The sequence below is a fragment of the Leuciscus leuciscus genome (assembly GCF_965113295.1).
Source record: "Leuciscus leuciscus genome assembly, chromosome: 8".
Taxonomy (NCBI): domain Eukaryota; kingdom Metazoa; phylum Chordata; class Actinopteri; order Cypriniformes; family Leuciscidae; genus Leuciscus; species Leuciscus leuciscus.
Window position 1 is genome coordinate 23,559,176 of NC_138732.1, and position 24,226 is coordinate 23,583,401.

Sequence of the window (24,226 nt, forward strand, 5' to 3'; positions counted from 1 at the left end):
TGGAAAATAACCCCATAGGTGTAACTCAGAAGATATTCCTGTTATTCAATAAACTTCAAAAAACAAAGTCAAGTATAAAAGTAAGGCTATAATGCACATGCAGTGCAAGAAGGGAAAACCCCTCCCCACAGCACTCAGGAGGAATCACCTCTCTAAATACCACACAGCTAATGGAGCATCGGGCAAGAGGATATGCTAGATTTATAGGGTAACCCCAAAATACCGGTTCTAAAGAACTTACTGTAAAATAAAATTAAAATTAAAACAATAATATGTCCAAACACACCATCTCCTGGCTTTGACACTGTGTTTGTTTTAGATAATCTCTTGGACTATTGTCAAAATCAGCTGCAATTTTGTTTTGGGTGGCACAGTGGCTCAGTGGGTAGCACTGTCGTCTTACAGCAAAGAGGTCTCTGGTTTGAGTCCTGGTTGAACCAGAAGGCCTTTCTGTGTGGAGTTTACATGTTCTCACTGTCTCTGTGTGGGTTTCTTCTGGGTGCTCTGGTTTCCCCCAAAAACATGCAGTATATGTGAGTTGAGGACGCTAAATTGTCCGTAGGTATGTAATGGGGAGGCTTGGGGAAGACCTGGCAACCTACCCTGGAAAAATCATTGCCAAGAAAATTCATGGTCAGTCTCTTGCATATGAGATGGTCCATAGATCACTAAGCGTCGGATACGGATGAAATGGTCAAGGAATGAATTCCAAGGTCTACTACAATAGGTTGACATCCATCCAAAGTCAAAAATACTTAAATTGTCTCATAATTTACATTGCACATCATCTCATTTCTCAAAGAGTCAGAAAACGGTTCATTAGAAGATTCAGTCTCTCTAAGCCCCTCCTTTCACAATCCTAATCTGCTCTCATTGGTCAGATGGCCCAGTTTGTTGTGATTGGTCGGCTGCTTACAGTGTGTGTCGGAAACTAAACGTCTATTACCATATCTGAATTTCAGCTCCGGAGGCTTCCTCAGTACGTGAAACACAATGATCCGAACAGTAACAATGGCGTCAGTTTTACTATATCAATTCCTGCGCGAGTCCTCATCCTTTTTAAATGTATGCAAAGTGGATTCTCAGCGCTGATGTCAACAACATGAACCAAACTCTTCCAGGCCAACAGTGTTTGAGGGCAGGTCAAAGTAGAGGCATTTCACAGGCAGCCAATGAAGACCATAGGCTGGCATTATGCAAATGTGTTACATTGTTAAGTAGATATGTAACAGTAAGTGATAATCAAATGACTGACAACCCGTTTCTGTAGATCAGAATCAATTCTTTCTTTTACTAGAAAATAACTTTATTTGTCATGCACTTTGATCTTTAAAATTTGACAGCTGACACACTTCGTCGTCGTCTTCTGTGGAATGGCGGAAAGTCTGTGGGTTTTAGGCTTAGTATTGCGCAGAATCTCTTTGATAGTAACACAGTCGTGGTATGAGACGTGGAAAATGCATCTGAGGCACCGCTGGTGGAACACGTCCAACTTGTGGACAATGTGCAGTGTTTTTACAGGTCTTGCAGTGTTGTGTTCATGAGTGAATTATATTGTGGACTACTATGTGGAAGAAGAAGTCTTAAATGTTGTGTTCTGACGTAATGTGTGTGAGAACGGAAGTGAATAAAGTAAAGAAGATGGATGAAGATCGCTACTCCTGGCTCATCTGTTTTATTGTTTAATAATTCCAAACAGACATCACAAGCTGGCATAGATTGCTATCGGTAACAAAATGGACATATAGAGATGGATCTTCAGTGACATGCTAATGAATCACATTGGCTGCCTTGCCATTGGGTTCGTTTACGTCCGGCTCAGCTTTCCTGTCATAGTATGTAAACCAGTCTATATCATTGAGCAGCTGGTTGCCAATAATGATTGGCATCGGTAGATTTCCGTCTTCTCCGTTCATTTGCATCACTTGGGTCTTTTTGATATTGATCTGCAGACCGATCTTAAGTGCAAATCTTTCTAACATGGTGGTAAGTTGCTATAGCCTCTCCTGCGACTCTGCTTTTTAGTGCAATATCATCTGCAAAGCCCAGATTGGCCTTGGCGAAGTTGGCGCCACTCATCATTCTGGTACTTGTTCTTCTTCTTAATGTTTATTCATCAGCTGTGTCAGTGCTTGTATCACACTAGATCCGTCATGTTTCAGAAGTTCTGCGGGAATCTGGTCTCGACCTGCTGTCTTGTCCTATTCAATTTTTTCACAGCTTGCTCTACCTCATCATCTGTCATTGTGTCTGTTTTCACTTGCAGTTCTGGGGAGAAATCCCTGAGGTCAAAAACAAAAGTGCTCTTTGGCTCAGGCTGGTTCAAAGACTCTTGGAAATGCTCAACCCAATGCTGGTCTTGCTCTTCTTTCGCCACATAACTCCCACACTAGATTAAATAAGCTGTAAAAGTGTATGCCTAACTGGCTGAACTAAATATTGTTTTAAAATATTTTAATGCCCAAAGAAAAATCAAGTGTTTATTGTCTCATTTCCTCTAATGTGATCCAACTGGATTGGAAACTTAACCTTATTGTACAATAAAATGCTTATTGGAAACACATTTGAAAGGAAAGTGTTGCAGTAAGGAAAGAAAAGTAATGCAATTTGTGCTGCCATTGTGAGGGAAATGGGAGAAACGGTTAAGAGTTATCTGTCTGTTCAGATATACAGTATATTGGTATATTATTATATATTCTGTTCTGTGATGAAAGTGAGTGCAAATGTTTCGAAGAGCCTAACACCTGAACCAGACATGATAACTGTTTTATTAATTCTGAAAGTAATGGAGTGCTGTCCAACATGTTTTGATTAAAGCCGGGGACACAGTTAACACCTGTAAGGCCGATTATTATTGTAATTTGATACTTACGACTGATAAAGCCCAAACGTGCCAAGTCAGAGACAGTTGCGTTCAGTCGGTGTTCACAGTCTGTGTTTAAAATCTGCTCCAGTCATTGGAAACAGTCTGTAAGTGTGTTTAGTTCAGTCTTAGAATGTTTCAGTCGTTAAGTGTGTCCCCGGCTTACAAGTGTTTCTATGTTCTGTTCAAGTGAGGTGGAAGATATTTTGGTGAGGTTTATCATGAAACGTTATAATTTCAGAATAGCTGTATTTCTTTTGTGTAATTCATTCTTCTGTAGAGTCTTTAGAGGTCAAAGTTGAGGTTATTTACTCACAGCATTAAGTATGCAAACCAACAAATCTCTAAAATGGAGGTTTGTTTTACCTTTAAAAAATAAGAAACAACTCCCTTGCTACAATACCCCATCCGATTTAAGAACGTTACTAGTACAATCACAATATGGTGAATTATCAAGGTATTATTCTGCACTATGAAAAAAATTGCTGGGTAAAAACAACCCAATTTGGGTAGTTTTTAAACGCACTGCTGGTTAAATACAGGACAGAACACATGCTGGATTTGTACCATCTCGTCCACTATGATGACGACAGCGTGTGTATTTTTTCTTCTCAGGGTAGGCATGCTTGTGTCTCCGTGTTGAGATCTTCCCGGAGACGGACCTCAAGGGACGTTCAAGAAATATTTAGACTGGGTTCATCTACATAATGGTTCCCCCTTCACCATCTGCGAGAGAGAGGAGGAATTCAGCACACCACCCGCAGCCATCGTCCCAACAGACGCTAAGCCCGACACGAACCAAGAGCAGACGCCTGAGCCCCAGATCGCCCTGGAGCCCGGGCCAACCATGTCAGTTTGTCCGGTGCGTGAGCCGGCAACATCATCCGTCAGTGAGGGAATACTGTTGAAATATGAGAAGATGGAATGGAGCCCTGTCCCTTCAGCTAAGGTGACTGTAGATGCTCTAAACTCTGAGCCCCTGATTGATTTGGAAAATGATTGCACCCTTCCTTTTCCGTCACCCTGCACCAAGCCTGTTTCGTCACCCAGCACTGAGTTATTGATGTCTGTGTTCTCACCCTTCCTCCCAATCTCCTCTGCCTGTTCCGAGTTGTCAAAGAGTGCCATTTCTAAAATGTCTGCTTGTTTCGCGTCGGCCTAGAAACTAATTCCTGAAATGTCTACCTGTCCTATATCGGGCAAGGAGGATGTTCCTGAGAAGTCTGTCAGTTTTGGAAAACCGTTTTGTAAAGCCCTGCCTGCCCTGCCCAGTTCTTAAGGTCTTCATCTCCTGCTCGGGGCTTTGTGAATTCGCCTCGGACTAATTGTTCGCCAGTTCATCCCTGGACTGTCGATCCGTTTGCTCTGCCTAGAACCTCTGTGCCCGTCAATGGCTGCTCGTCCCCACAGCTCCACCTTGGTCTCCAGGACCTTCTGTGTCACCCGGTCTCGTCGGCACTTCGGCTCTGCCTGGGTCTCCATGTACATCTGATCCGTCTCGGTCCCTTGACTCCAACATGGGCTTTCGTCCTGGGGTTCCTACTGGGGATTCCATAGCTCCTCCCACTATCATCTCCGCCCTGGGTATTGCCGCCTTCAGCTCCTCCCTGGATTCTCTGGTTGGTTGCTCCGCCCTGGCTTCTGTGTTTGTCCCTTGTGCCTGCCCTGCACCCACCTCCTAAACCCCCTCCCGCCCTCTTCTGTTGGACTTTGTAGGAAACGCCTTCCTAATTCTGGGTTTAATGTCTGTTTTGGGTGGGTTTTGCACTTGTTTTGGTTCCGCTTCCTGGTTGAGTTTGGTTTTTCATTGATTGATTATGATCTGAACCTGTTCTCTATTTCAGTGATTAGTTTAAATAGTGTTATTCAAAAGTTAGTTCAGTTCATTGTCCGTTCTCATCAGTATTATATTGGTTGTTCAGTTCTACATATTTTTGTATCCAGTTTTCTAAGACATGTTATTTTGAGTTTGTTTTCATTAAACATTCACTGCTTGAGATTAGATACAGCTTTTTATTACATTGTGTTTGTAACCAGCGCTGACACAGGTTGGGTTGCACATTTAACCCAGATGGTTATTTCATTTTATTACATTTATTGTTACTTACAGAAAAGTCTGTAAATCGTAACTATGAATATAACAGGTCAGTTTTTATTCAATGTTTTATGACCATCTTTACACTTGTACATTTTTTATGACTGTTTTAATAGTAGTGCATACAATTGAATGTATATATATATATTATTTTATTTTATTTTTTTACAAAAAAACTTTTATGATTACAATGTATTAGAGCTTTATCGACATGGTCGAAAATTGTACTTTTAAGTGAAATGTGTCTGTCTGTAAAGTGAAAGTGTCGTGTTGCTGTCCTCTGAAGCCCCTCCCAGAGCACCAGAGCGAGGGGTCTCGGTATTTAAAGCGGGTCACTGCCGCTTCCAGCGCCGCTGTGGAGTGCGCGTGCAGGGACGCAAAATGAAACGCTTAACTTTGTTTGCCCTGGCTATCACATTAATCGCGACAGTTTTCGCCGCGAAATCCCCGTATCAAGCGGTTCTTCAGCACAGCAGGATAAGAGGAAGAACTCATGGGTAAGGGCTGTTTTGCTGTGTTCGTACACTTGTCTTTGATTGATCATTTTAAAGACTGATAGCCGCTGTGTTCCCTAAATAGGATTTAAAACAATGAGCACAAATAAAGTATGACCCTGATTTATATGCACATCATGATGTTTTGAACATCAGTAAAAAGGTTTACTTTTTCTTTAGTCCTGCACAATGCATTAAGCATTTGGTGAATGCATGGAGCTTTTAAAAAAGGGTGTGTTTATTTGATTTGCTTTGCAGACCCAATGTTTGTGCTATGCAGAAGATTCAAGGAACGGATAAGAAGTACTTCACCAACTGCAAGCAATGGTATCACCGCAAAATCTGTGGCAAACCAACGTGAGTTACTGTCACAGATATCTTAATATCGAAAATCTGAAATGATATCTATCTATCTATCTATCTATCTATCTATCTATCTATCTATCTATCTATCTATCTATCTGTCTGTCTATCTGTCTATTTATTTATCTATCGGACAGGTACAGTTGTCAGGATAACATTTAGCATTTTGCAAACATGTTCCAGTATTTTACTGTGCCAAAGTCTGAACCAGTGTAGCCTACCAGACATAATAAATATTCTTCATAGGTCAAATAATACCATTGTCTTTTCAAGTTGCAGAGGAAAAATCTCTCAGGACATAACTAGATGGAATATATTTCACCCGTGTCATACCAGAATCTATTCCCCACATTTATAGAACCAGATTGAAGTTTAAGTTAATTACTTATTTTCAGCATTAACTGCCAGAATGTGCTGAGAGATGAGTATATGAATAAACTTGTATCACCTTTCCAACACAGTTTTCACAGAGGAGTTAAAATGCATCATCAATGCGGTTTGAAGTGGTTGTACTAAATAATATTTATTACCCTGAGATACGTATATTCATAGCTTCTGATGACTTTGGTGAAGCATTTTCCAAATTGCAACCTTTTGAAGTGATGAAAAGAAAACGTCTTGTTAAAGTGTTAATGACTGTTGTATGACACACTTTGACATCTTTCAGTCTCCATTTTCCACCAGCTGCGTAGCTCATAAAGTTATAATTTTACACAATGGACAGATTAACTTTTTTTGGTAAAGGCCTCTTCTCTTTTGTATGAAACGGTGAACAGGGTATTTGAGTTCAAGTTGACGGTAGATATAGAAGAACGTTGTGTAGTAATGGTTACCATATGTCTCTTGGTAATTGGCTTCAGTCTTAACGGGGTTAAATTGCCTAACATCCTGAACAGTGCATTAATGCGAGGCTGACAAATCTGTGTGCCTTTCTGTCTGAAAGCTCTTCAGTGCTCCAAGACCTGGATTACAATTACAACTTGTAGAAACACTGTTTGATTGACAGCCACTTAATGTCCCCACAGGGGGGAAAGGTGTTACGAACATTCCACAGACAAATATATATTCAGGAGGAACCGCATGTTCAGTGTCTACAATACAAGAACAAAAATTATACTTTTAAAAGACAAATAAAAATCATAGATTTAATGGGATAGTTTAAATTGGTGAAGTTGCCGTTTTGGTACAATTACGTTCCATGATGGATGGTTATTAAGAATGTTGGAAACTGGAATGGAGTCTGGAATGTTTATATGGAGACATTATGTAAGAGATTAATGTTGCTTACATAAGGTGTGCATGCTAAATTAGGTGCACCAACAAGTTTGGGAGTTTTTTAGTTGCAGAAGTTTTGAATAATCCCATGTGTCCTGCCTGATGATTCTTTTTACTGAGTTTTCGACACCATATGTTATGCAGTACCATTCAAAAGTTTTAAATGTTTTTTTTTTTTAAATAAGTTTATTTTAATAAGTAGCATTTATTTGATCAAAAATACAGTAAAAACAGTAATATTGTGAAATATTATTACATTTTAAAATGACTGATTTCTATTTTAATTAATTTTTTTTCACATGATCCTTCAGAAATCATTCTCATATGCTGATTTGGTGCTTGAGAAACATTTATTATTCACTTTCAGTTATGCTGCTTAATATTTTTGTGGAAACCATAGATTTTTGTTTTAATTGTTTTACCCTTTGATGGGTAAATGACGAAAGTTCAAAAGAACAGAATTTATTTGAAATGGAAATCTTTTGTGACATTATAAATGTCTTTTAAATCTCACATTTGATCAGTGTGATGCATCCTTGCTGAATAAAAGCATTCATTTATTTAAAAAACAACTTTTGGATGGCAGTACATCAAAAATTCAATGCTGTGAAAGAGTGACACGATTTTTCCCATTTCGTAAATATAAGGATGTTAGCATAGATAATTTAGAAAGACTTAGACTTATACTTATTAATTTATTTATTTATGTAGCCTGTTATTTGTCCTTTTTCATTATTTCTTTATTCAAATTATTAAAATATGTCTGTTTGGCAACTCTGATCAAGAACAAAATTTAAGAGTGTACAGCGAAATCTTGAGATAGAGAAGGATTTGTTTTATTCATCTTCCACATTTTTAAACAGAGTTTCTTTCATAGCAATTCTCAAGAAAGAAGGAAGTCAGAGTTGATGTGGGCGCTCTCTTCTAGGAAATTATTTCAGTTGGGAGTCCTGTAGAACGCGTTATATCCCCAAATGCACACAAATCATTGACCAGGTCTCAAGGAGTTTTTCTGACGTCTTTCTGTGTAAAAAAAAAGAAAAAAGAAAGTCTTGCAGTGAAAGGATGTACCTTCCTCAGGAAACCCCAAGGTTGTGTTCTGTGACACTGAAGTTTACTTGATTTACAGAGTTTCAAGGTTTCGGGGTGGGAGGAATTTTGTGGGAATAACTGCACTCTTTGTATGACTGGTTTATAAAGGTCAGTACTGTGGAACATGATGTTTCCAGGTCACTTGAGGCGAGACTAATAACTTTCTTCAGCATTGACTCCCTAGTGCTCTCTTTTTGCTATAGACACCTGGTTCAGGCGCTTTATTTTGAAATTTTTAATATGGTTTGATAACTTCAGAAAACCTTTAAAATGTTTGTGCTTTTAAAGATATAATTAATTTATTAAGATATTTAATCAAATTAGGAATGATTTTTGTCATCTGCTTTTTCCAATTTAAGAAGAAGTTATCAGAGAAATCATGTTGTCACTTTTCATATCCTTTATGGGAAGTGAGATGTTTTAGAAGACGCAAATGATAAATCAGCTGACCATTCATACACTGAAAATAGATTTCAACATAATCAAGTATAATACAACTTTCACAATACTTCTGGGAACCTCTTGTCACACCACTTGAAAGTGCACAATATGCGGCCTAGCTGTTTATTTAGTCAGAAATCCATGGCTACCATCTTTGCTTATGTTGGCAGAAGACAAACAGGAGTTGAGTTACCATCTGTTTTGATAATCAGTTCAGTCTGCTCTCCTCTTCCGTGCATTTTACAAGTCTACCCCATGCCTGAATGTCAGGATTGTTGTCTTCGTTTAGATTTGCCTTCTAGTCTTCCACTCTCACACTCTTAAGATGCTGTGGGTTACTCAAGCTAGTATGCTAACATTTTGTTGCAATTGGTATGTGAGCAACCTTTAAAAATATATAATTCAAATGACTTTGTCTCTTAGTGGTCATACCACTCATACCACATCGATGTATCCTCAAGGATTCTTCGCCAAATATGTTAACAAATAAGTCAAAGAGTTGTTTTATAATATGTCGAGAAAACTATGTAATAACAGATTCTTATGTTGCATACGCATATTGTTAAAATAAGCACAGACATATTTTACCTTTAAGTCTATAGGCTTTAAAAGGGATTTAGTGATCATTATTTAGTCCCATACAAGCACTTTTTTTGTGTCACTGAAAAACCCTCACACTCATGAAATAATGCAATGATTATTTCTTAGAAAAACAAACAAAACATGTCAATACAGACTTATTTTTTAGTATTGAATTATTAGTAGCTACCTAAAATGATTATGTATAAGATTAACTGCATTAGTAAGTGATATTTTGAAATGGAAACGTTTAAGGAAAAGCTATGTGTCAATCTCTTGCACCTTTGTATGGTGGTTCCTAGGAATTTCCCATTGTTTTTATTGGCAGAACTACTGGTGTTAGAGTTCCCTCTCAGGAGTTTCCCCCTGGCCCAAACTGTGCCTCTGGATTCTTCTGCATCTAAAGGAAATTAGATTTTATGACCCTCTAAGACCAACTCAAGGACAGATCTTATTTATCATGGAAATATCTGGCGAGAAATAAAATGAAGAAGTACAGTATAGCTTAAGCCATGCAGTTTAAAACACATCGAGGAGTGCGTTGGTTGTCTCCGCTTCAGCCCTCGGAATAATAAAGAGAGAAATATAGACCTGATTTCCTGCAGACGTTTTTGAAGAACTCCCATTTCTAATGGGATCTGCACCGAATCTTCTGTAAAACTCAATGAAGTGTAGAGCAATGTTTTTTTGACATTGTTAAATCTTTTTGTAGGGTGATAAGCTATGAGTGCTGCCCTGGCTATGAGAAGGCCATTGGAGAAAAAGGCTGTCCAGCAGGTATGTAAATAGAATTGCATGCATTAAAAGAGGTTTGTTATGATATAGCAATAAAAACTTGATTTGTTTTTCAAAGCTTTACCTCTGGCGAACATCTATAAAACCCTCGGTATGGTTGGAGCCACTACTACTAAGATGTACTCTGAAAGAGCGAAATTGCAGGAGGAGATCGAAGGACCCGGCAGCTTCACATTCTTCGCTCCCAGCAATGAGGCTTGGGCTGCGCTTCCCACTGTGAGTTCCCAGCAATGCGTCTCCATAGATCATGTAGAACAAACAAAGTGTTCATAGCCTGTCGTATATAGGCTATGTAGGCAAAGAGTTCCCAGAAAACATTATGTATTGTCTACCAAACTGTAAAAATAGCAAGAAATATCAAGATAAGCTCAATGTGCTGTAGGAAATTCTGGATGCCCTGGTGAGCAACGTCAACATCGAACTCCTCAACGCTCTGCACTATCACATGATCAACAGACGCTTGACTTCTGACGATCTCAAGCATGGCTCTTCGTTCTCCTCCATGTATCAGGACTTTGATGTCCACATCAACCATTATTCTAACGGAGTAAGTAAAATGTGAATGAAATCTGTCTGCTGCTATATGTTGTTTACTTTATCTATAGTTAGTTAATACTAAGTTGACTAGCGTTTTTGGTTTATAATAGGTATATAGTAATAAAGTACTTGCAAATCATTTGCAAACTCTTAGTTTATAGTGAATTTATTGTTAATATATTATTGTCTCTACATTGTTAATATATTAATAGGTTATATACAAATAGTGAGTTCTTCGTTCATTGTCACTGTAATTAACCAAATTATTGTTTAATTAGCCCATATGTAAAGAGTTAGAGTTTTTTTAATGCTTTGTTAACTTATTAACTGTAACTAGTTCTCTCCTTAGATTAGGCCACTGAAAATGGGAAAATGTCATTAATTAAGTGCTTTAAACCAAGTATTAAGTGTTCCTTAAAAAGTGTACAATTACATTAAGTGTGTGTGTGTGTGTGCGTGCGTGCGTGCGTGTGCTTAATGTATTTGTAAACTTTTTAAGGAACACTTAATACTTATGTAATTAATGTCTAATAAAGGTTGGTTTAAAGCACTTAAAGGATTAGTTCACCTCAAAATGAAAATTTCCTGATAGTTTACTCACCCCAATGCCATCCAAGATGTTCATGTCTTTCTTTCTTCAGTGGAAAATAAATTAAGTATTTTGAGGAAAACATTTCAGGATTTTTCTACACACAATGGACTTCAATGGCAACCAGAATGTTGAAGTACAAATCAATGCCGTTTCAAAGGGCTTTGAAGTGCTTCAAAGGGCTCTGCACAATCCCAGTCGAAAAATAAGGGTCTTATCTAGCGAAACGATCGGACATTTTCTAAAAAAAATCAATATACTTTTTAACCACAACTGTTCGTCTTGTGCTGGTCTGCAACACGCCACATATTACGTCATCACGTTGGAAAGGTCACGGAAAAAAAAGAAGAAAATAATAATAATAAATTAAAACAAAGAAGTCGGACGATTTTGAAGTTGGAAGAGAAAATGAGATGGAATTTTTCGCCCTTCCCTACCTTTTTGAACCGGAGTACACAGACAAATAACTTAGAAAGATGACGTGACTCGTGACCTTTCCAACGTGATGACGCAATGCGTGGCGCGTCACAGACCAGCACAAGACGAACAATTGTGGTAAAAAAGTATATAATAATTTTTTTTTTTTTTTTAATGACCGATCGTTTCACTAGATAAGACCCCATTCCTCAGCTGGGATCATGCAGAGCCCTTTGAAGCACTTCAGAGCCCTTTGAAACTGCATTGATTTGAACTTCAACATTCTGGTTGCTATTGAAGTCCATTGTGTGTAGAAAAATCCTGAAATGTTTTCCTCAAAAAACTTAATTTCTTTTCCACTGAAGAAAGAAAGACATGGACATCTTGGATGGCATTGGGGTGAGTAAATTATCAGGAAATTTTCATTTTGAGGTGAACTATTCCTTTAACTAATGTAATTTTCACATTTTCTGTGACCTAATATAAAGCAAGAACTATTTACTCCTAACAACCAATTAACGATTCCTTTACTACGAGCTAATTAAACAATAATAATTGTGTTATTTACAGTGACAATGAATGTAGAACTCACTATTTGAATATAACCTGTTAATATATTAACAATGTTGTGACTACAATATTTTAACTATGAATAAACTATAATAGTTTGTTCATGATTTGTAAGTTCTTTATTACTGTATACTTATAAAGTGTTACCATGTTTTATTACAAATGATTTGTTGTGAAGTTGTCTGTACATTACCAAACCATATGTTTTGTTGCAGATTGTGACAGTGAACTGTGCGAGGCTTGTGAAGACAGACCAGCATGCCACCAATGGAATTGTACATGTTGTTGATAAAGTCATCACTGCCATTACGAACAATGTCAACTCCTTGATTGACACCGATGATGACTTGGACACTCTACGGGTAGATTGAGGGAGTTTACTGGTTCAATAGGCATTAAATGTAATGTAGTATAAATGGTACAAAGTACAATGAATGACTTTTCCCTTTTTCATTTAGACTGCCGTTGCTGCTGCTGGTCTCACAAATCTGTTGGAGAACGAGGGTACCTACACCATCTTTGCTCCTACCAATGAAGCCTTTGAGAAGATTCCTCAAGAAACACTGACCAGGATTTTGGGAGATCCTGTTGCTCTTAAAGGTACTTTTGTTCTTCAGCATTAGGCAGTTGTCACAACCCATTTTACTTCCATAATGTGATGCATTTCTGAGTGAAACAAGATATTCTATGAGAAAAAATGTTGAGTGGGACTAATTTTATCCATTTGTAAGTGATTGGATTGTAAAAAGTTGGCATTATAGTGCATACCAGATTGGAGCCAGGTGGTGGGAGGAGGTAAGAGAGATTCATTTGTAACATCGGCCAAACAAATAAAAAAATTTATACTTTTTTTGTATAAAAGCTATTACATTTTGCTAAAGGATTACGAAGACAAACGTTTTGTAAGTAATAATGTGCACTTGTGAATCTCCCAGATACTGCAACAGCAGTTTCATTTTTTTTTTCTTCCAGAACAATTATTATGGTATGTCTTTTTCCAGTAGCACAGCTGTGCTGATGTTGAGATGTGCTGTCACCTTGTCATAATTTTTTGGACTCAATCCACTTTAGATCTGCTGAATTACCACATTCTGAAGAACTTACACTGCTCTGAGTCCATTGTGGCTGGAACTCCTCTGGAAACCCTGCAGGGCTCCGTGCTGGAAGTCGGCTGCGATGGTGCAGAGATGACCATCAACGGCAAAGCCATCGTCATGCAGAAAGATAAACTTGGAACCAATGGAGTTGTTCACTACATCAATGAACTCCTCATCCCTGACTCAGGTATGATCTTTAGGAGACTTTTAGATGCTGTTTTATGGTCAGTGTCATGACACATTTTTTAATTGTATTGCCCTATTAACCCTTAAACACATACCTCGGGTCTTTAGTGACCTGGGACGTCATTCACTACCCTCCTCCTCATTCATTTTTTGAAGTTAGACATCAATATTCTTAGTATTCCTAAATAAATTTATTCTAAACAATATAAAAAGAAAAAAAATTATTTAAGCCTGTTTTCCCATTCATTTTTTGTAAAACTTGTATAGGGTCGCTAAAGACCCCAGGTGTGTAACAGTGTAAGTATATATTTTGTTCTGCACAACATTAATTGAATCTTTGATGACTAAATAAGTGCAATTTACCTTTATTTGACAAGGTGGCAATGTCTGATACACAATGATGAAGTGTCGTTTCACTCATAGTTACCGCAGGCAATAAAACAAAAGAATAGGAAGTATCATCAGCAAAACTTGAAATGGCTCAGTGATTTACTGCAGAGCAAGAACTGAACACAATCAAATATTAGTGTCACTGTCACTGGATGGTGGATCTGGTGAAAAAATTATTTGTCTTCGGTGTCTTGTTTTTAGTTGACTTTTTAAGCATGTTGTATTCAATGCTTTACTGTGCTTTCTTGTTTGTTTTAGCCAAAACCCTCCTGGAGCTTGCAGAGGGATCAGTTGTTAATACAGCCTCAAAGCTTTTTAAAGATGCTGGTCTTACTGATCATCTCATTGGTTCTGAGGCTGTGACCTTATTAGCCCCACTGGATGATGCTTTTAAAGGTTGGATCACTCCATTTTCATTAATCTAGCAAATGAGCTTTAAGAAACTCTGAAATAACTGTAACTGTATAATTTGTGTGCAGACAAGAGCTTGGCCATGACACCCGACATGAAGAAACTGCTGAGAAACCACATTCTCAAGGAGAGGTTTTCCTCCAAGAGCCTTTACCATGGGCAGGAGTTGGAGACTCTTGGTGGATTGAAACTGAGAGTGTTTGTGTTCAGAAATGTAAGTCTTTAAATGTCAATCCATCAAATACACATAAGAGCCACGTTTTTTATTTCTAGCCATGTTGTAGCTGGAAGCGAGGGTGGTATAGTTCTGTCTGCGCTCTCACATTTCTGCTTTGTAATGGAATTCCCAGACCACCGGAAACCTCTCCTTTGGATCACCTTAACATTTTCCACAGCCCACTTCATGCATCATCAGTCTTGTGAGAAAAGAGAGCTTTGAAACAAATGTGCTGATCTGTATTACCAATAACCTTAACCATTTCACTTGCTTGGACGTTGCAGAACCTGTGCATTGAGAATGCTTGCATTGCTGCCCATGACAAAAATGGACGCTATGCAAATATGTTCGTCGTTGACAAGGTCCTGGCACCCCCCATGGGAACTGTCATGGACGTCCTGAAGGCAGATGATCGTTTTAGGTAAGAAGATCATACACATATTCAAAGGAAACTCCTTACAGTGAAGTCTTAAAGGGATAGTTCACCCAAAAATGACAATTCTGTCATCATTTACTCACCCTCAAGTTGTTCCAAACCTGTATGTGTTTCTTTCTTCTGCTGAACACAAAATAATATATTTTAAAGAATATACTGTTGGTAATCAAACATTGACTTTCTATAGTATGTTTTCCCTACTATGGAAGTCAATGGCTACCGTCATCTATCCTGTTACCAACATTCTTCAAAATATCTTCTTTTGTGTTCAGCAGAAGAAAGAAACTAAAACAGGTTAGGAACAACTTGAGGGTGAGTACATGATGACAGAATTTTCTGAAATGTTCGCCGTTATTCACTGAATCTTCCCTTCTGCTGTTGCTCTGAAACCAAATAGCATTTGGTCAGAAGACACATGAGAACAAATGGCGTTTGCTGTCAAAAGGCACCAGCACACCAAAGCTTTTTAGTCGTATAGTCTACTTTTATGATGTTTTTACAGTTACTTTTTGGATCTTGACACCCAAACGACTTTGTCCTTATATGTAAATAAGACAAAATACAAAAAAAAACACCTCACCTTTTGTATTCCACACAAGACAAAGCGTGTTTAGAATGACATGAGGTTAAGTAAATGATGACAGGATTTTCATTTTCCTTTTAAATAAGATGCTAATGACTGTTTAAGCCTATCTAGAGGTATTTGGAGAGAATGAACTTCAGTACAAAAGATTTAACCTCACATCAGTGGTGCTTTACACGAAATGCCCTATTTAAAAAAACTAGAAGAAAAAATGTTCCACCATAAAGGGTGTAATTTTCAGTCTAATTGAAAGGAAATATGCAGCTGCCGTTTCTCATCCACATTCAAAGGCCTCAATGTCAGTTTCTCAAATGTTTTTTTTTGTTGTTTTTTTTTCATAATGATAATGTACTTGCATGTTCAAACTTGAGGCTGTAATTTCTTCAGATTTCTGATGACCTGGGTGGAATTTGAGCTGTCAGTCTAACTGTCTTTATAGCCTAAAGATATAGTCTAATAATGTGCTTTGATGAACTTTCATCCGTACAGCACCTTGGTTGGCGCCATTCAGAGAGCAGGCCTGACTGAGCTCCTGAACAAAAAAGGGACCTACACCATCTTCGCCCCCACCAACGCTGCTTTCAGTGCAGTGCCCCCTGCCGACCTCAACAAACTCATGAGTAATGTCTTTAAAGTGCCACTCTTGTTTCACCATATGTGATCATAAAACAGATGTTAAGTGCATGATTACACACAAGCTGGTCAGATTTGGGAATTCTGTAAGGCAGCAGTATAAGTGTTTGAATGTGCAGCATATACTTACATCTGTTGTTTCCCTGCTATTGTATGTTGTACATAGGAGATCCCAAGGAGCTGGCAAACCTTCTGAAATACCACATTGGTGACGAGTTCCTGATCAGCGGCGCTGTGACCTCACATACCAGAATGAAGCCCCTTGCAGGCGATAAACTGGAGTTAGGCACTGTCAGTACAATACATTTTATCTTATTATTGAGTGAAGAAAATAAATGCTTTTTTGATTGTGTATATTTGATAGAAGTAGAATATAGGTTATATATTCATATTGGTACACTGCCGTTCAAAAATTTTATGAAAGAAGTCTGTTATACTCGCAAAGGCTGCATTTATTTGATCAAAAATGCAGTAAAACAGTATTATTTTGAAATATTATTACAATTTAAAATGTAATTTATTCCTGTGATGGCAAAACTGAATTTTCAGCACCATTACTCCATTCTTCAGTCACATGATCCTTCAGAAATCATTCTAATATGCTGATTTGGTGCCTGAGAAACATTTCTCATAGTTGCGCTGCTTAACATTTTTGTGTAAACTGTGATACTTTTTTCAGGATTCTTTAAAGAATAGAAAATTCAAAAGAACAGTATTTATTTGAAATAGAAATCTTTTGTAACATTATAGGTCTTTACTTTTGATCAATTTAATATACAATTTCTGTCATTTTTGAATAAAAGGATTAATTTCTTAAAAAAAAAAATCGGTCATCATTTACTCACAGTTGAAACTATATGCTGTTATTCTGCAGAACACACACACACACACACACACACACACACACAAAATCATGAATCATTAAAGAATTAATGAATCTGCTGAATCTTCACATTGAAGGTTCATAACTGCCGTTCTGTAGAGAAGGTCTGTTTGAAGATTCTTTAAAATTCGCCTTTTGGAGAAAAAAATTACATGTTTTTTTAACGAAGTCAGACAGAATATTAATTTATGGGTAAAATATTCCTGATTTCATCTGATAATGAATTAATAATTTTTTGTATGACTTTCAGCGTAACTCCACCATGTACGTGAACAGGGTGTCTGTTGTGGAGGGTGATCTGATGGCTACCAATGGAGTTGTACATGCTGTTGATGTAATCATAAAGCCACTGCGTAAGCCATTAGACACAATTTCTTAAACATTTTGATAATAAAAATATCTTATTTCAGAGCTTCATAACAGTGTGACGTGCCACTTTGTTTTAGCTCCTAAAATTGTGAGTGACCAGGCAGAAGGCTCGACAGTCAGACGCACCTCTGCTGTTAGGGTTAGTATAATGTCATAAACTGATTCCAATAGATCAGTGCCTCTATTTAATTTCATTCTTTATAAATATGAATTATTGTCAAAATAAATGAAATTTTTCTTCTCACTTTTCCATCCCAGGTTGGGACTCATGTAATGAAAAATGGTATGCATTGTTCACTAACTTTAACTTTTTTTACCCCCACATAAATAAAGAGTCAGATATATTTCATCTTTTGCTTGTGATTGTATTGAGATGTAAAAAATAATGAATCTTAATATATTTCTTGTCACATTCCAGATGATCTCTTCCAGAAGGTCTTGAGAAGTCAGAGCAGCAAAGCAATATCTCGTGTTCAGTAAACGTAGCTCTGCAAAGTAAAACTGCAATTCATTTGAACCTCCACCCCTTTAAGAAGAAGGAAACACACAGTTCAATGTCTTATTTTGCGAAGTGGAGAGATGATCAGAAGGCTAAGACAATTCAGGCAAAAAAAATACAGAATTCTGAAAATGGAAAACGGTTTGCATTGCAAAGCATTGTAACTTTTTCATATGCCAAAGACCCTTGAATGAACAGCAATGTTTTTTTTGTTTTTTTTATATCACAACTTGATGACAGCGATTAGTTATGGCACTTCATATGTTTTGGATATTCATTCAACTTCCGTTTTGGACTTTCAATCTGAATTATTTGAATCAGATGTTGGTTCAACACTTTTTATCACCATTTTGTATTTCTTTTTATTGTTTTTGGTTGTTGTATTTGATATACCTGTAGCATGTTTGCATGGTTTAAGCAGGAACAAATGCTATTTGGGCACATGAAAACACAGACCAAATGTATGTCTTAATTTCTCATGATCTACAATGTAAAACCTGTAACTTTTGCAGATTATTTGTCATGTTGTATCAAAGATATTTTGTAAAGAACCAAAGATCCCTTTCGGCATATTTCATAATAAAATGACCATTTTGTAGCCACAGAGTTATAGTTTACATAACTAGTCAGTGCCCTTGAATGTAGTTTACTCTGTCTGTTATAAGCCAATTTGTCAGTTCACTGAGCTGAATTCACAGTGTGGTGGATTGTCATTACGTGGTGATTAATCTGTGTGGTAATTAAAAGTCTCACTCAGATGATCATTTAAGTCTGCTTGGTCCTATTATTCATGACTAAAGAAGTTCTTTATGTTTCCTGTTTCTTTTTCTTAAAAGCACATTTTCATCAATCCAAAATATACCAGCATTGGGTGCATGGCTTATTTTGCTTCCAGACCTTTGATTTTACATTAAACATCACCCAGATAATCAATATTGTTTTTTTGTAAAACTAAAAGCAATATATATACAGTATATATATATACAGTATATATATACTGTATATATATATATATATATATATATTCAGTGAACCACTGGAAACGAGACAGTTAATGGGAGCTTCTGTAATAACTGAATTTATTTATATTTTTTTGCTGCTTGTTCAAATTGGTTAGTTAAAATGAGCTCCAGCAACACAACTGCTATACAACTTAATTTGATTATGTTCAGTCCACTTAAATATGTAAAATAAGTGTACTTAATCCCATTGTGTTGGGATTACATTAATGATGTCACATTAACTGAAACTGGGCGGTGCTTGTTAGTTCCCAGCATGCTTTGCTATTGTTATTTTATGTGTTTTTGAGCTAGATGAGAAAAGGAGGAGACTTGATAGTGTGTAATAGTGTTTAATGTTCAGTTATGTTAGAATTATTAGAACCATTTAAATTACACTGGTTTTTCCATTGTGGAGAAGAGTGGAGCATTTGCTTAGGCTGTGGACCGATACAGCTAATGTTAGAACCGCCTTGCTTAAAAGAGTACTTAATGCTTAACATATTAGATGCTAATGTGTGATATCGCTTGTTAAAAGTTTGATTACTTGCTAGGGCAGTCTTGTAATTCAAACGTTTTGAAATTAAACGCATGAATCATGAGAGGGAGCTATACAAAATTCACTTTGAGACGACTTTATTGATTCACTTAAAATTACATAATTCTGAACAAATTATGTGTGTTTAACTTATTTGATTCATGTGGGACAGACGCACAAGATTAAATCATGTAAATCCAACACAATGTTTTTTCAGTGTGGGCGGGGCATTCTCATTCTAGAGAACATCTGATTGGACAAAAATCTGAGGTGCAGGATGAGTCATCAATATTTTGTTCCTATTTCCTAGAGGATAAATACTATACATTTTAAATGCATATATCTTCTAAAGGTGAATTTTGTCAGAAGTGTTTGTTTATGGCTGTAGAGATGACCTTAAAGCTAATACATGGACTAAAAGCAATCAAACTTTTATTTACGTTTAATGGGGTCTTTAAAAGTTGTTAAACCTATTTAATTTGCTATAATCTCATAATTATATAGTTCATTGCATTTTATTATTTACATTTAGCATTGCCCCCATCCCCTCCCATCCATGAGCATACGCATCAGAACAGACCTGCCATTTTTGGATCCCAACCAACAACTGGAATCTGAAAACGTGACTGCCAATGGGAGCTTCCGTAATGGCTTTACATGAAAAGATGCCTGTTGTTTAAACCTGCCATTTCGCTTCACTGTGCTTGTAATATCAGCGCACACTCTGGAATAGTTTGAGGATGTTAAACGGAGCTTCTGTATCCCGCAGTGGTCCTGGGATGGGATGTCTCGAGTTTCCCAACAGAGCTGGAGTAGGAAACATATGTGCACAGTACCCTTTCTCAGCTGGCAGCCCAAACGAAACATTCCAACAGCGTTTTACTTCCACAGCAAGACACTGGCAGACTGTTTTGTGTCTGAGATCGAGGGCAGTGATGTTTAGTGCTACTGAAACCTGCTGGCAAACACGCTTGTTAAGTTATTACAGTTTGCAGTATGTAGCAATCAAAGGTCGGTGTGCTGAAAAAAATATTGAAGATACGCTCATCTCCTCTAAGAAATGTTTAACCACGAAGTTAAAATCATTACAACACTGCGCGGAAACAAATGTCAAGTCTAATAAGTCTACATCTGTATTAAATCCAGGATTATACTATATGCCTGAGACCATTATAAATCATTTGATATCTGTTTTCCTTTAGTATCAATCCAGAGTAATCAGACATGATTTGTCCACTATTTTGACCGCCTGCATTTAAATCAATCAGATAACCAGCTTAAGTGTTGTTATATAGCGATATCAGTGGTGATTTACAATTCTCTCCACTCAAATTGAAAAAGAAATGTTTCTAGTACACCTACGCATGGCTATTGTGTGATATATATCTCCTTTCTAATGGAAAACACATGTGTGGCCATTGATGGCTCAATATAATGTGTTCTTTCACTCTCTGTATATCACAAATGTGCTTCACATTTGGTCACATCTACATTTACTGGTTCAAAAATATTCTTTAATTTGTTATACACCAAACAGTCATTTTTAAGGGTTAGATCAAGTATAAATATAATGTAACAACCACAGACACTATTCTCTTTTTACAGAGAACACAGAGACACAATGTATGCCAACATGTTTGGCAACTTGAACCTTGCTTGGAATATGCACAATGAAGTCAGAGCTGACTTTCAAACATAAGTGGAACTTATGGCAGTCGTTTCATAGTCATGAGTTACAAATTAAATCGCTGTATTGCATGCAGCTGTTCTCTTTTAGCCTGAGTGATCATTGATTGAAAGGCTTACAGTAACAGAAACCAGCCAGCTTCAGTGTTCATAAAAAGGCAGTGACATAAAAGAGACAAACTGTTTAGATGTTTGAAAGCACAGTCCTTCTTCTGTCTTTACAGACAGACACAGATGTTTTGTGATCTGGGTGGATGACTTGGACAATATGCATGACCTGCTCTACATATGTTGCCCTCTGATTTGGCCTTTTGCTGTGTGGGCTTGACCCACAATAGCTCCCTTATATCACATTCAGGACACCCAGAGAGAACAGATTGTAGGACCAGGTTTCCAGTATCCATAAAACTCTCAGCTTGTGAAAGCCTGAGCCCTGTATGAACAAAATCTGCGAGGACAAGGGGGAGACGCAAAGTAAAACAGGAACAGAAATTAAACTTAATCACCTTAAACTGCACAAAAAACATCTCGCTCCACTCAGGAAGAGTAATGGTTCATTTAATACCACTTAATAAACGTGTGGCCTCTGACACTGTTGTTTGTTACTTCAGGTGTCTTCAGTCATTCAAAAATATTTTCCAAAATTAACTGTGAAAAATAGTACTGTATCATAATATGCATTATTGTTGTGTGTTTTTTTTTTTGGTAAATCTTTAAAGAATCATTTACATCAAGTTGAAAGATTTTTTTTTAAAGAATATATTAAATGGAGATTTTTTTTTTTTTTTTTTTGAAGAGAAAGACTGACCCCTGGTGATTACTTCAGGATGTGTCTTCATGTTCCATCCAACAAGAAACACAGAAATCCTGGATGTTAGAGCAATAAAAAAATATTTTATTGGAGTAATAAATGTGATCTGAAGCTACTGGTTTTCCAGGTTGTATTATAGTTACTGATATAAACATATAAAAATACAAACATAACAAAAAAAAAATATATGTATTATTTTATAATTATTAGTGTTCTTGTGATTAAAAAATACAATACTACAAGGATAAGGTGTAACAATGGTCAGCCTAAGTGGACGGGTCATCAGGGGCGATTATAGGATTTCAATATTAGGGAGGCTCAGTCCCCAATGAGGATATGCTTTAAAAAAATAATCATATTGTTTGTATACTAGGGTGAGCAATACACTAGGTTCTACACTACCAATCAAGTCAATCCCTGAATATTTCATTTTAAATAACCAGCTAATATTCAATAATATTCATTAAGAATATAGACAACATTTATATTAATATACTGTAAATGTTTAGATTGGCAATACGTGGGTAAAATATTTTTTTCAACACATGTAATGTTTAAAATAAAATGTAACTACATGTGTGCAGTAAAATTAACTTTAAAGAAGTTATTTACATTTCAAATTTTCCTTCATGGAGATAACATGGTCAATGTGCCATGCTTTAGTGGAGGATTTCTGTCACCTGGTGGAAAATAAACACATTTAACATGAAAATGACATGAAATTGACAAAGAACTACACAGACGCAGATATCATGACAATCTATCAATAAATGCACACACCTTGTCCTCTGCTTTTGACACTGGCCCTGCTGCGCTGCTACAGATTCAAGAACAAGCCGAAAAACGCAGCCTAAAATACGGGAATGAGCCGAGCCTGAAGCCCGTCGGAGCTTTAAATGGGACTGAGGCGATCATGAATTAATGTACATATTACATACTAGTTAATCACAAATGTTTAGAGGGCCTTGGTGGAAATTTAAGTGGGCCTCCTAAAATGGCCCTAGTGACACCCCTGTGGGTCATCTTGTATAGGACATGTCTTATTATTTAAAAAAAAAAGCCAGTGTAAAGAGTGCATAAGTGGGATCACAACAGGGGAACAGAATGTCAACAGAATGTTCAGATAAATGTGAATCATGTGAATTTGAATCCAAACTTACCCCTTGGCTCATTCAGGACAATTTCATAACCCTGTTTGAGATGCTTCCTCATTCACTTCTTGAAAAAAACTGAGAAACCCTGAGAAAAACTGATTAAAGGTGTTTTCACATCTGTGCAGTCAGTCGAATGTAACTTTATCATAATAAGCACCATATAGTGTGAAACTTACTGTTAAAACACTTTCTTATTATTTATCCAAGAACTAGAGGTGTTACTAAATGCTAGATTATACATACTTATAATAAACTTAAATGTATATGCTTATATATTGATTATAGATACATTCGTACAACCACTAGTAGACAGACAGACAGACAGACAGACAGATAGATAGATAGATAGATAGATAGATAGATAGATAGATAGATAGATAGATAGATAGATAGATAGATAGATAGATAGATAGATAGATAGATAGATAGATAGATAGATAGATAGATAGATAGATAGATAGATAGATAGATAGATGGCCTACTATGGACTTTAATATAGGCCTAAATGTTTCTCCTCGTCCAATAATACAGATGGGCAAACTAATTAATTTGAATATGACCTCGTGTGTATGCGCGAGTAAGCAAACACCGCGTAACTCGCTCTCTATTGGCTGTTGCACTGCTGAAGTTTTAAAAGCCAGACAGAGTGGAGCCAAGTTTCGTGACGTCACGTGACCGTAGCACAACTCCAAGACGGCCCAGGCATTACATAGCAACCAACTGTATCCTTCCGCCTTTATATCTAGAGTAGACTGTGGACCTGAATGTATAGTATTCGCTCATGACAAGTTTGATTGTATGCTGTACACATATACGTTTTTTTGGTCATATAATTTTCACGTAAATAGATGTATAACATAAAATAAGCCTATAGCGCCTAATGTTGAAAGTAATAAAATGACAGAAGCCCATTTTAAATTATAAAAATAATAACATGCCTAAAAAAATACTGTGTTAGAAATGCATTTCCGCATTTTTATAAATTGCCAACCATAAAACCAGGGGTAAATTAACTGTTTTATTCACTTCGTTCTGTCAGTATTGATGACATTATTATTTTTGATTGGATAATTCAATGATATCTGTCTGTTGGAAACATATAAACCATACTAGGTAGGCTAAGCTGTATGTGGGGCCCGACACAGCAATAAATGCACATACTAGGAAACTGAATTGCAATAGAGCTAACTGTATCACTTACAATTACTTTCGCCATCATATAGCC

At 36.9% G+C, this 24,226-nt stretch overlaps 1 protein-coding gene across 1 annotated transcript; it reads left to right on the plus strand.

Annotated features, from left to right (window-relative positions):
• The first annotated feature begins 5,279 nt into the window (after nt 1-5,279).
• On the plus strand, nt 5,280-18,578 carry tgfbi (transforming growth factor, beta-induced). Its single transcript, XM_082177688.1, has 17 exons — nt 5,280-5,455; nt 5,711-5,809; nt 9,915-9,979; nt 10,056-10,213; nt 10,380-10,544; nt 12,326-12,472; nt 12,569-12,710; nt 13,182-13,394; nt 14,042-14,179; nt 14,263-14,408; nt 14,696-14,832; nt 15,920-16,050; nt 16,230-16,354; nt 17,197-17,299; nt 17,393-17,454; nt 17,574-17,598; nt 17,734-18,578. The coding sequence occupies exons 1-17, from the start codon at nt 5,340-5,342 to the stop codon at nt 17,793-17,795; spliced, it is 2,034 nt and encodes a 677-aa protein (XP_082033814.1). The 5' UTR covers nt 5,280-5,339; the 3' UTR covers nt 17,796-18,578.
• The last annotated feature ends 5,648 nt before the right edge of the window (nt 18,579-24,226 follow it).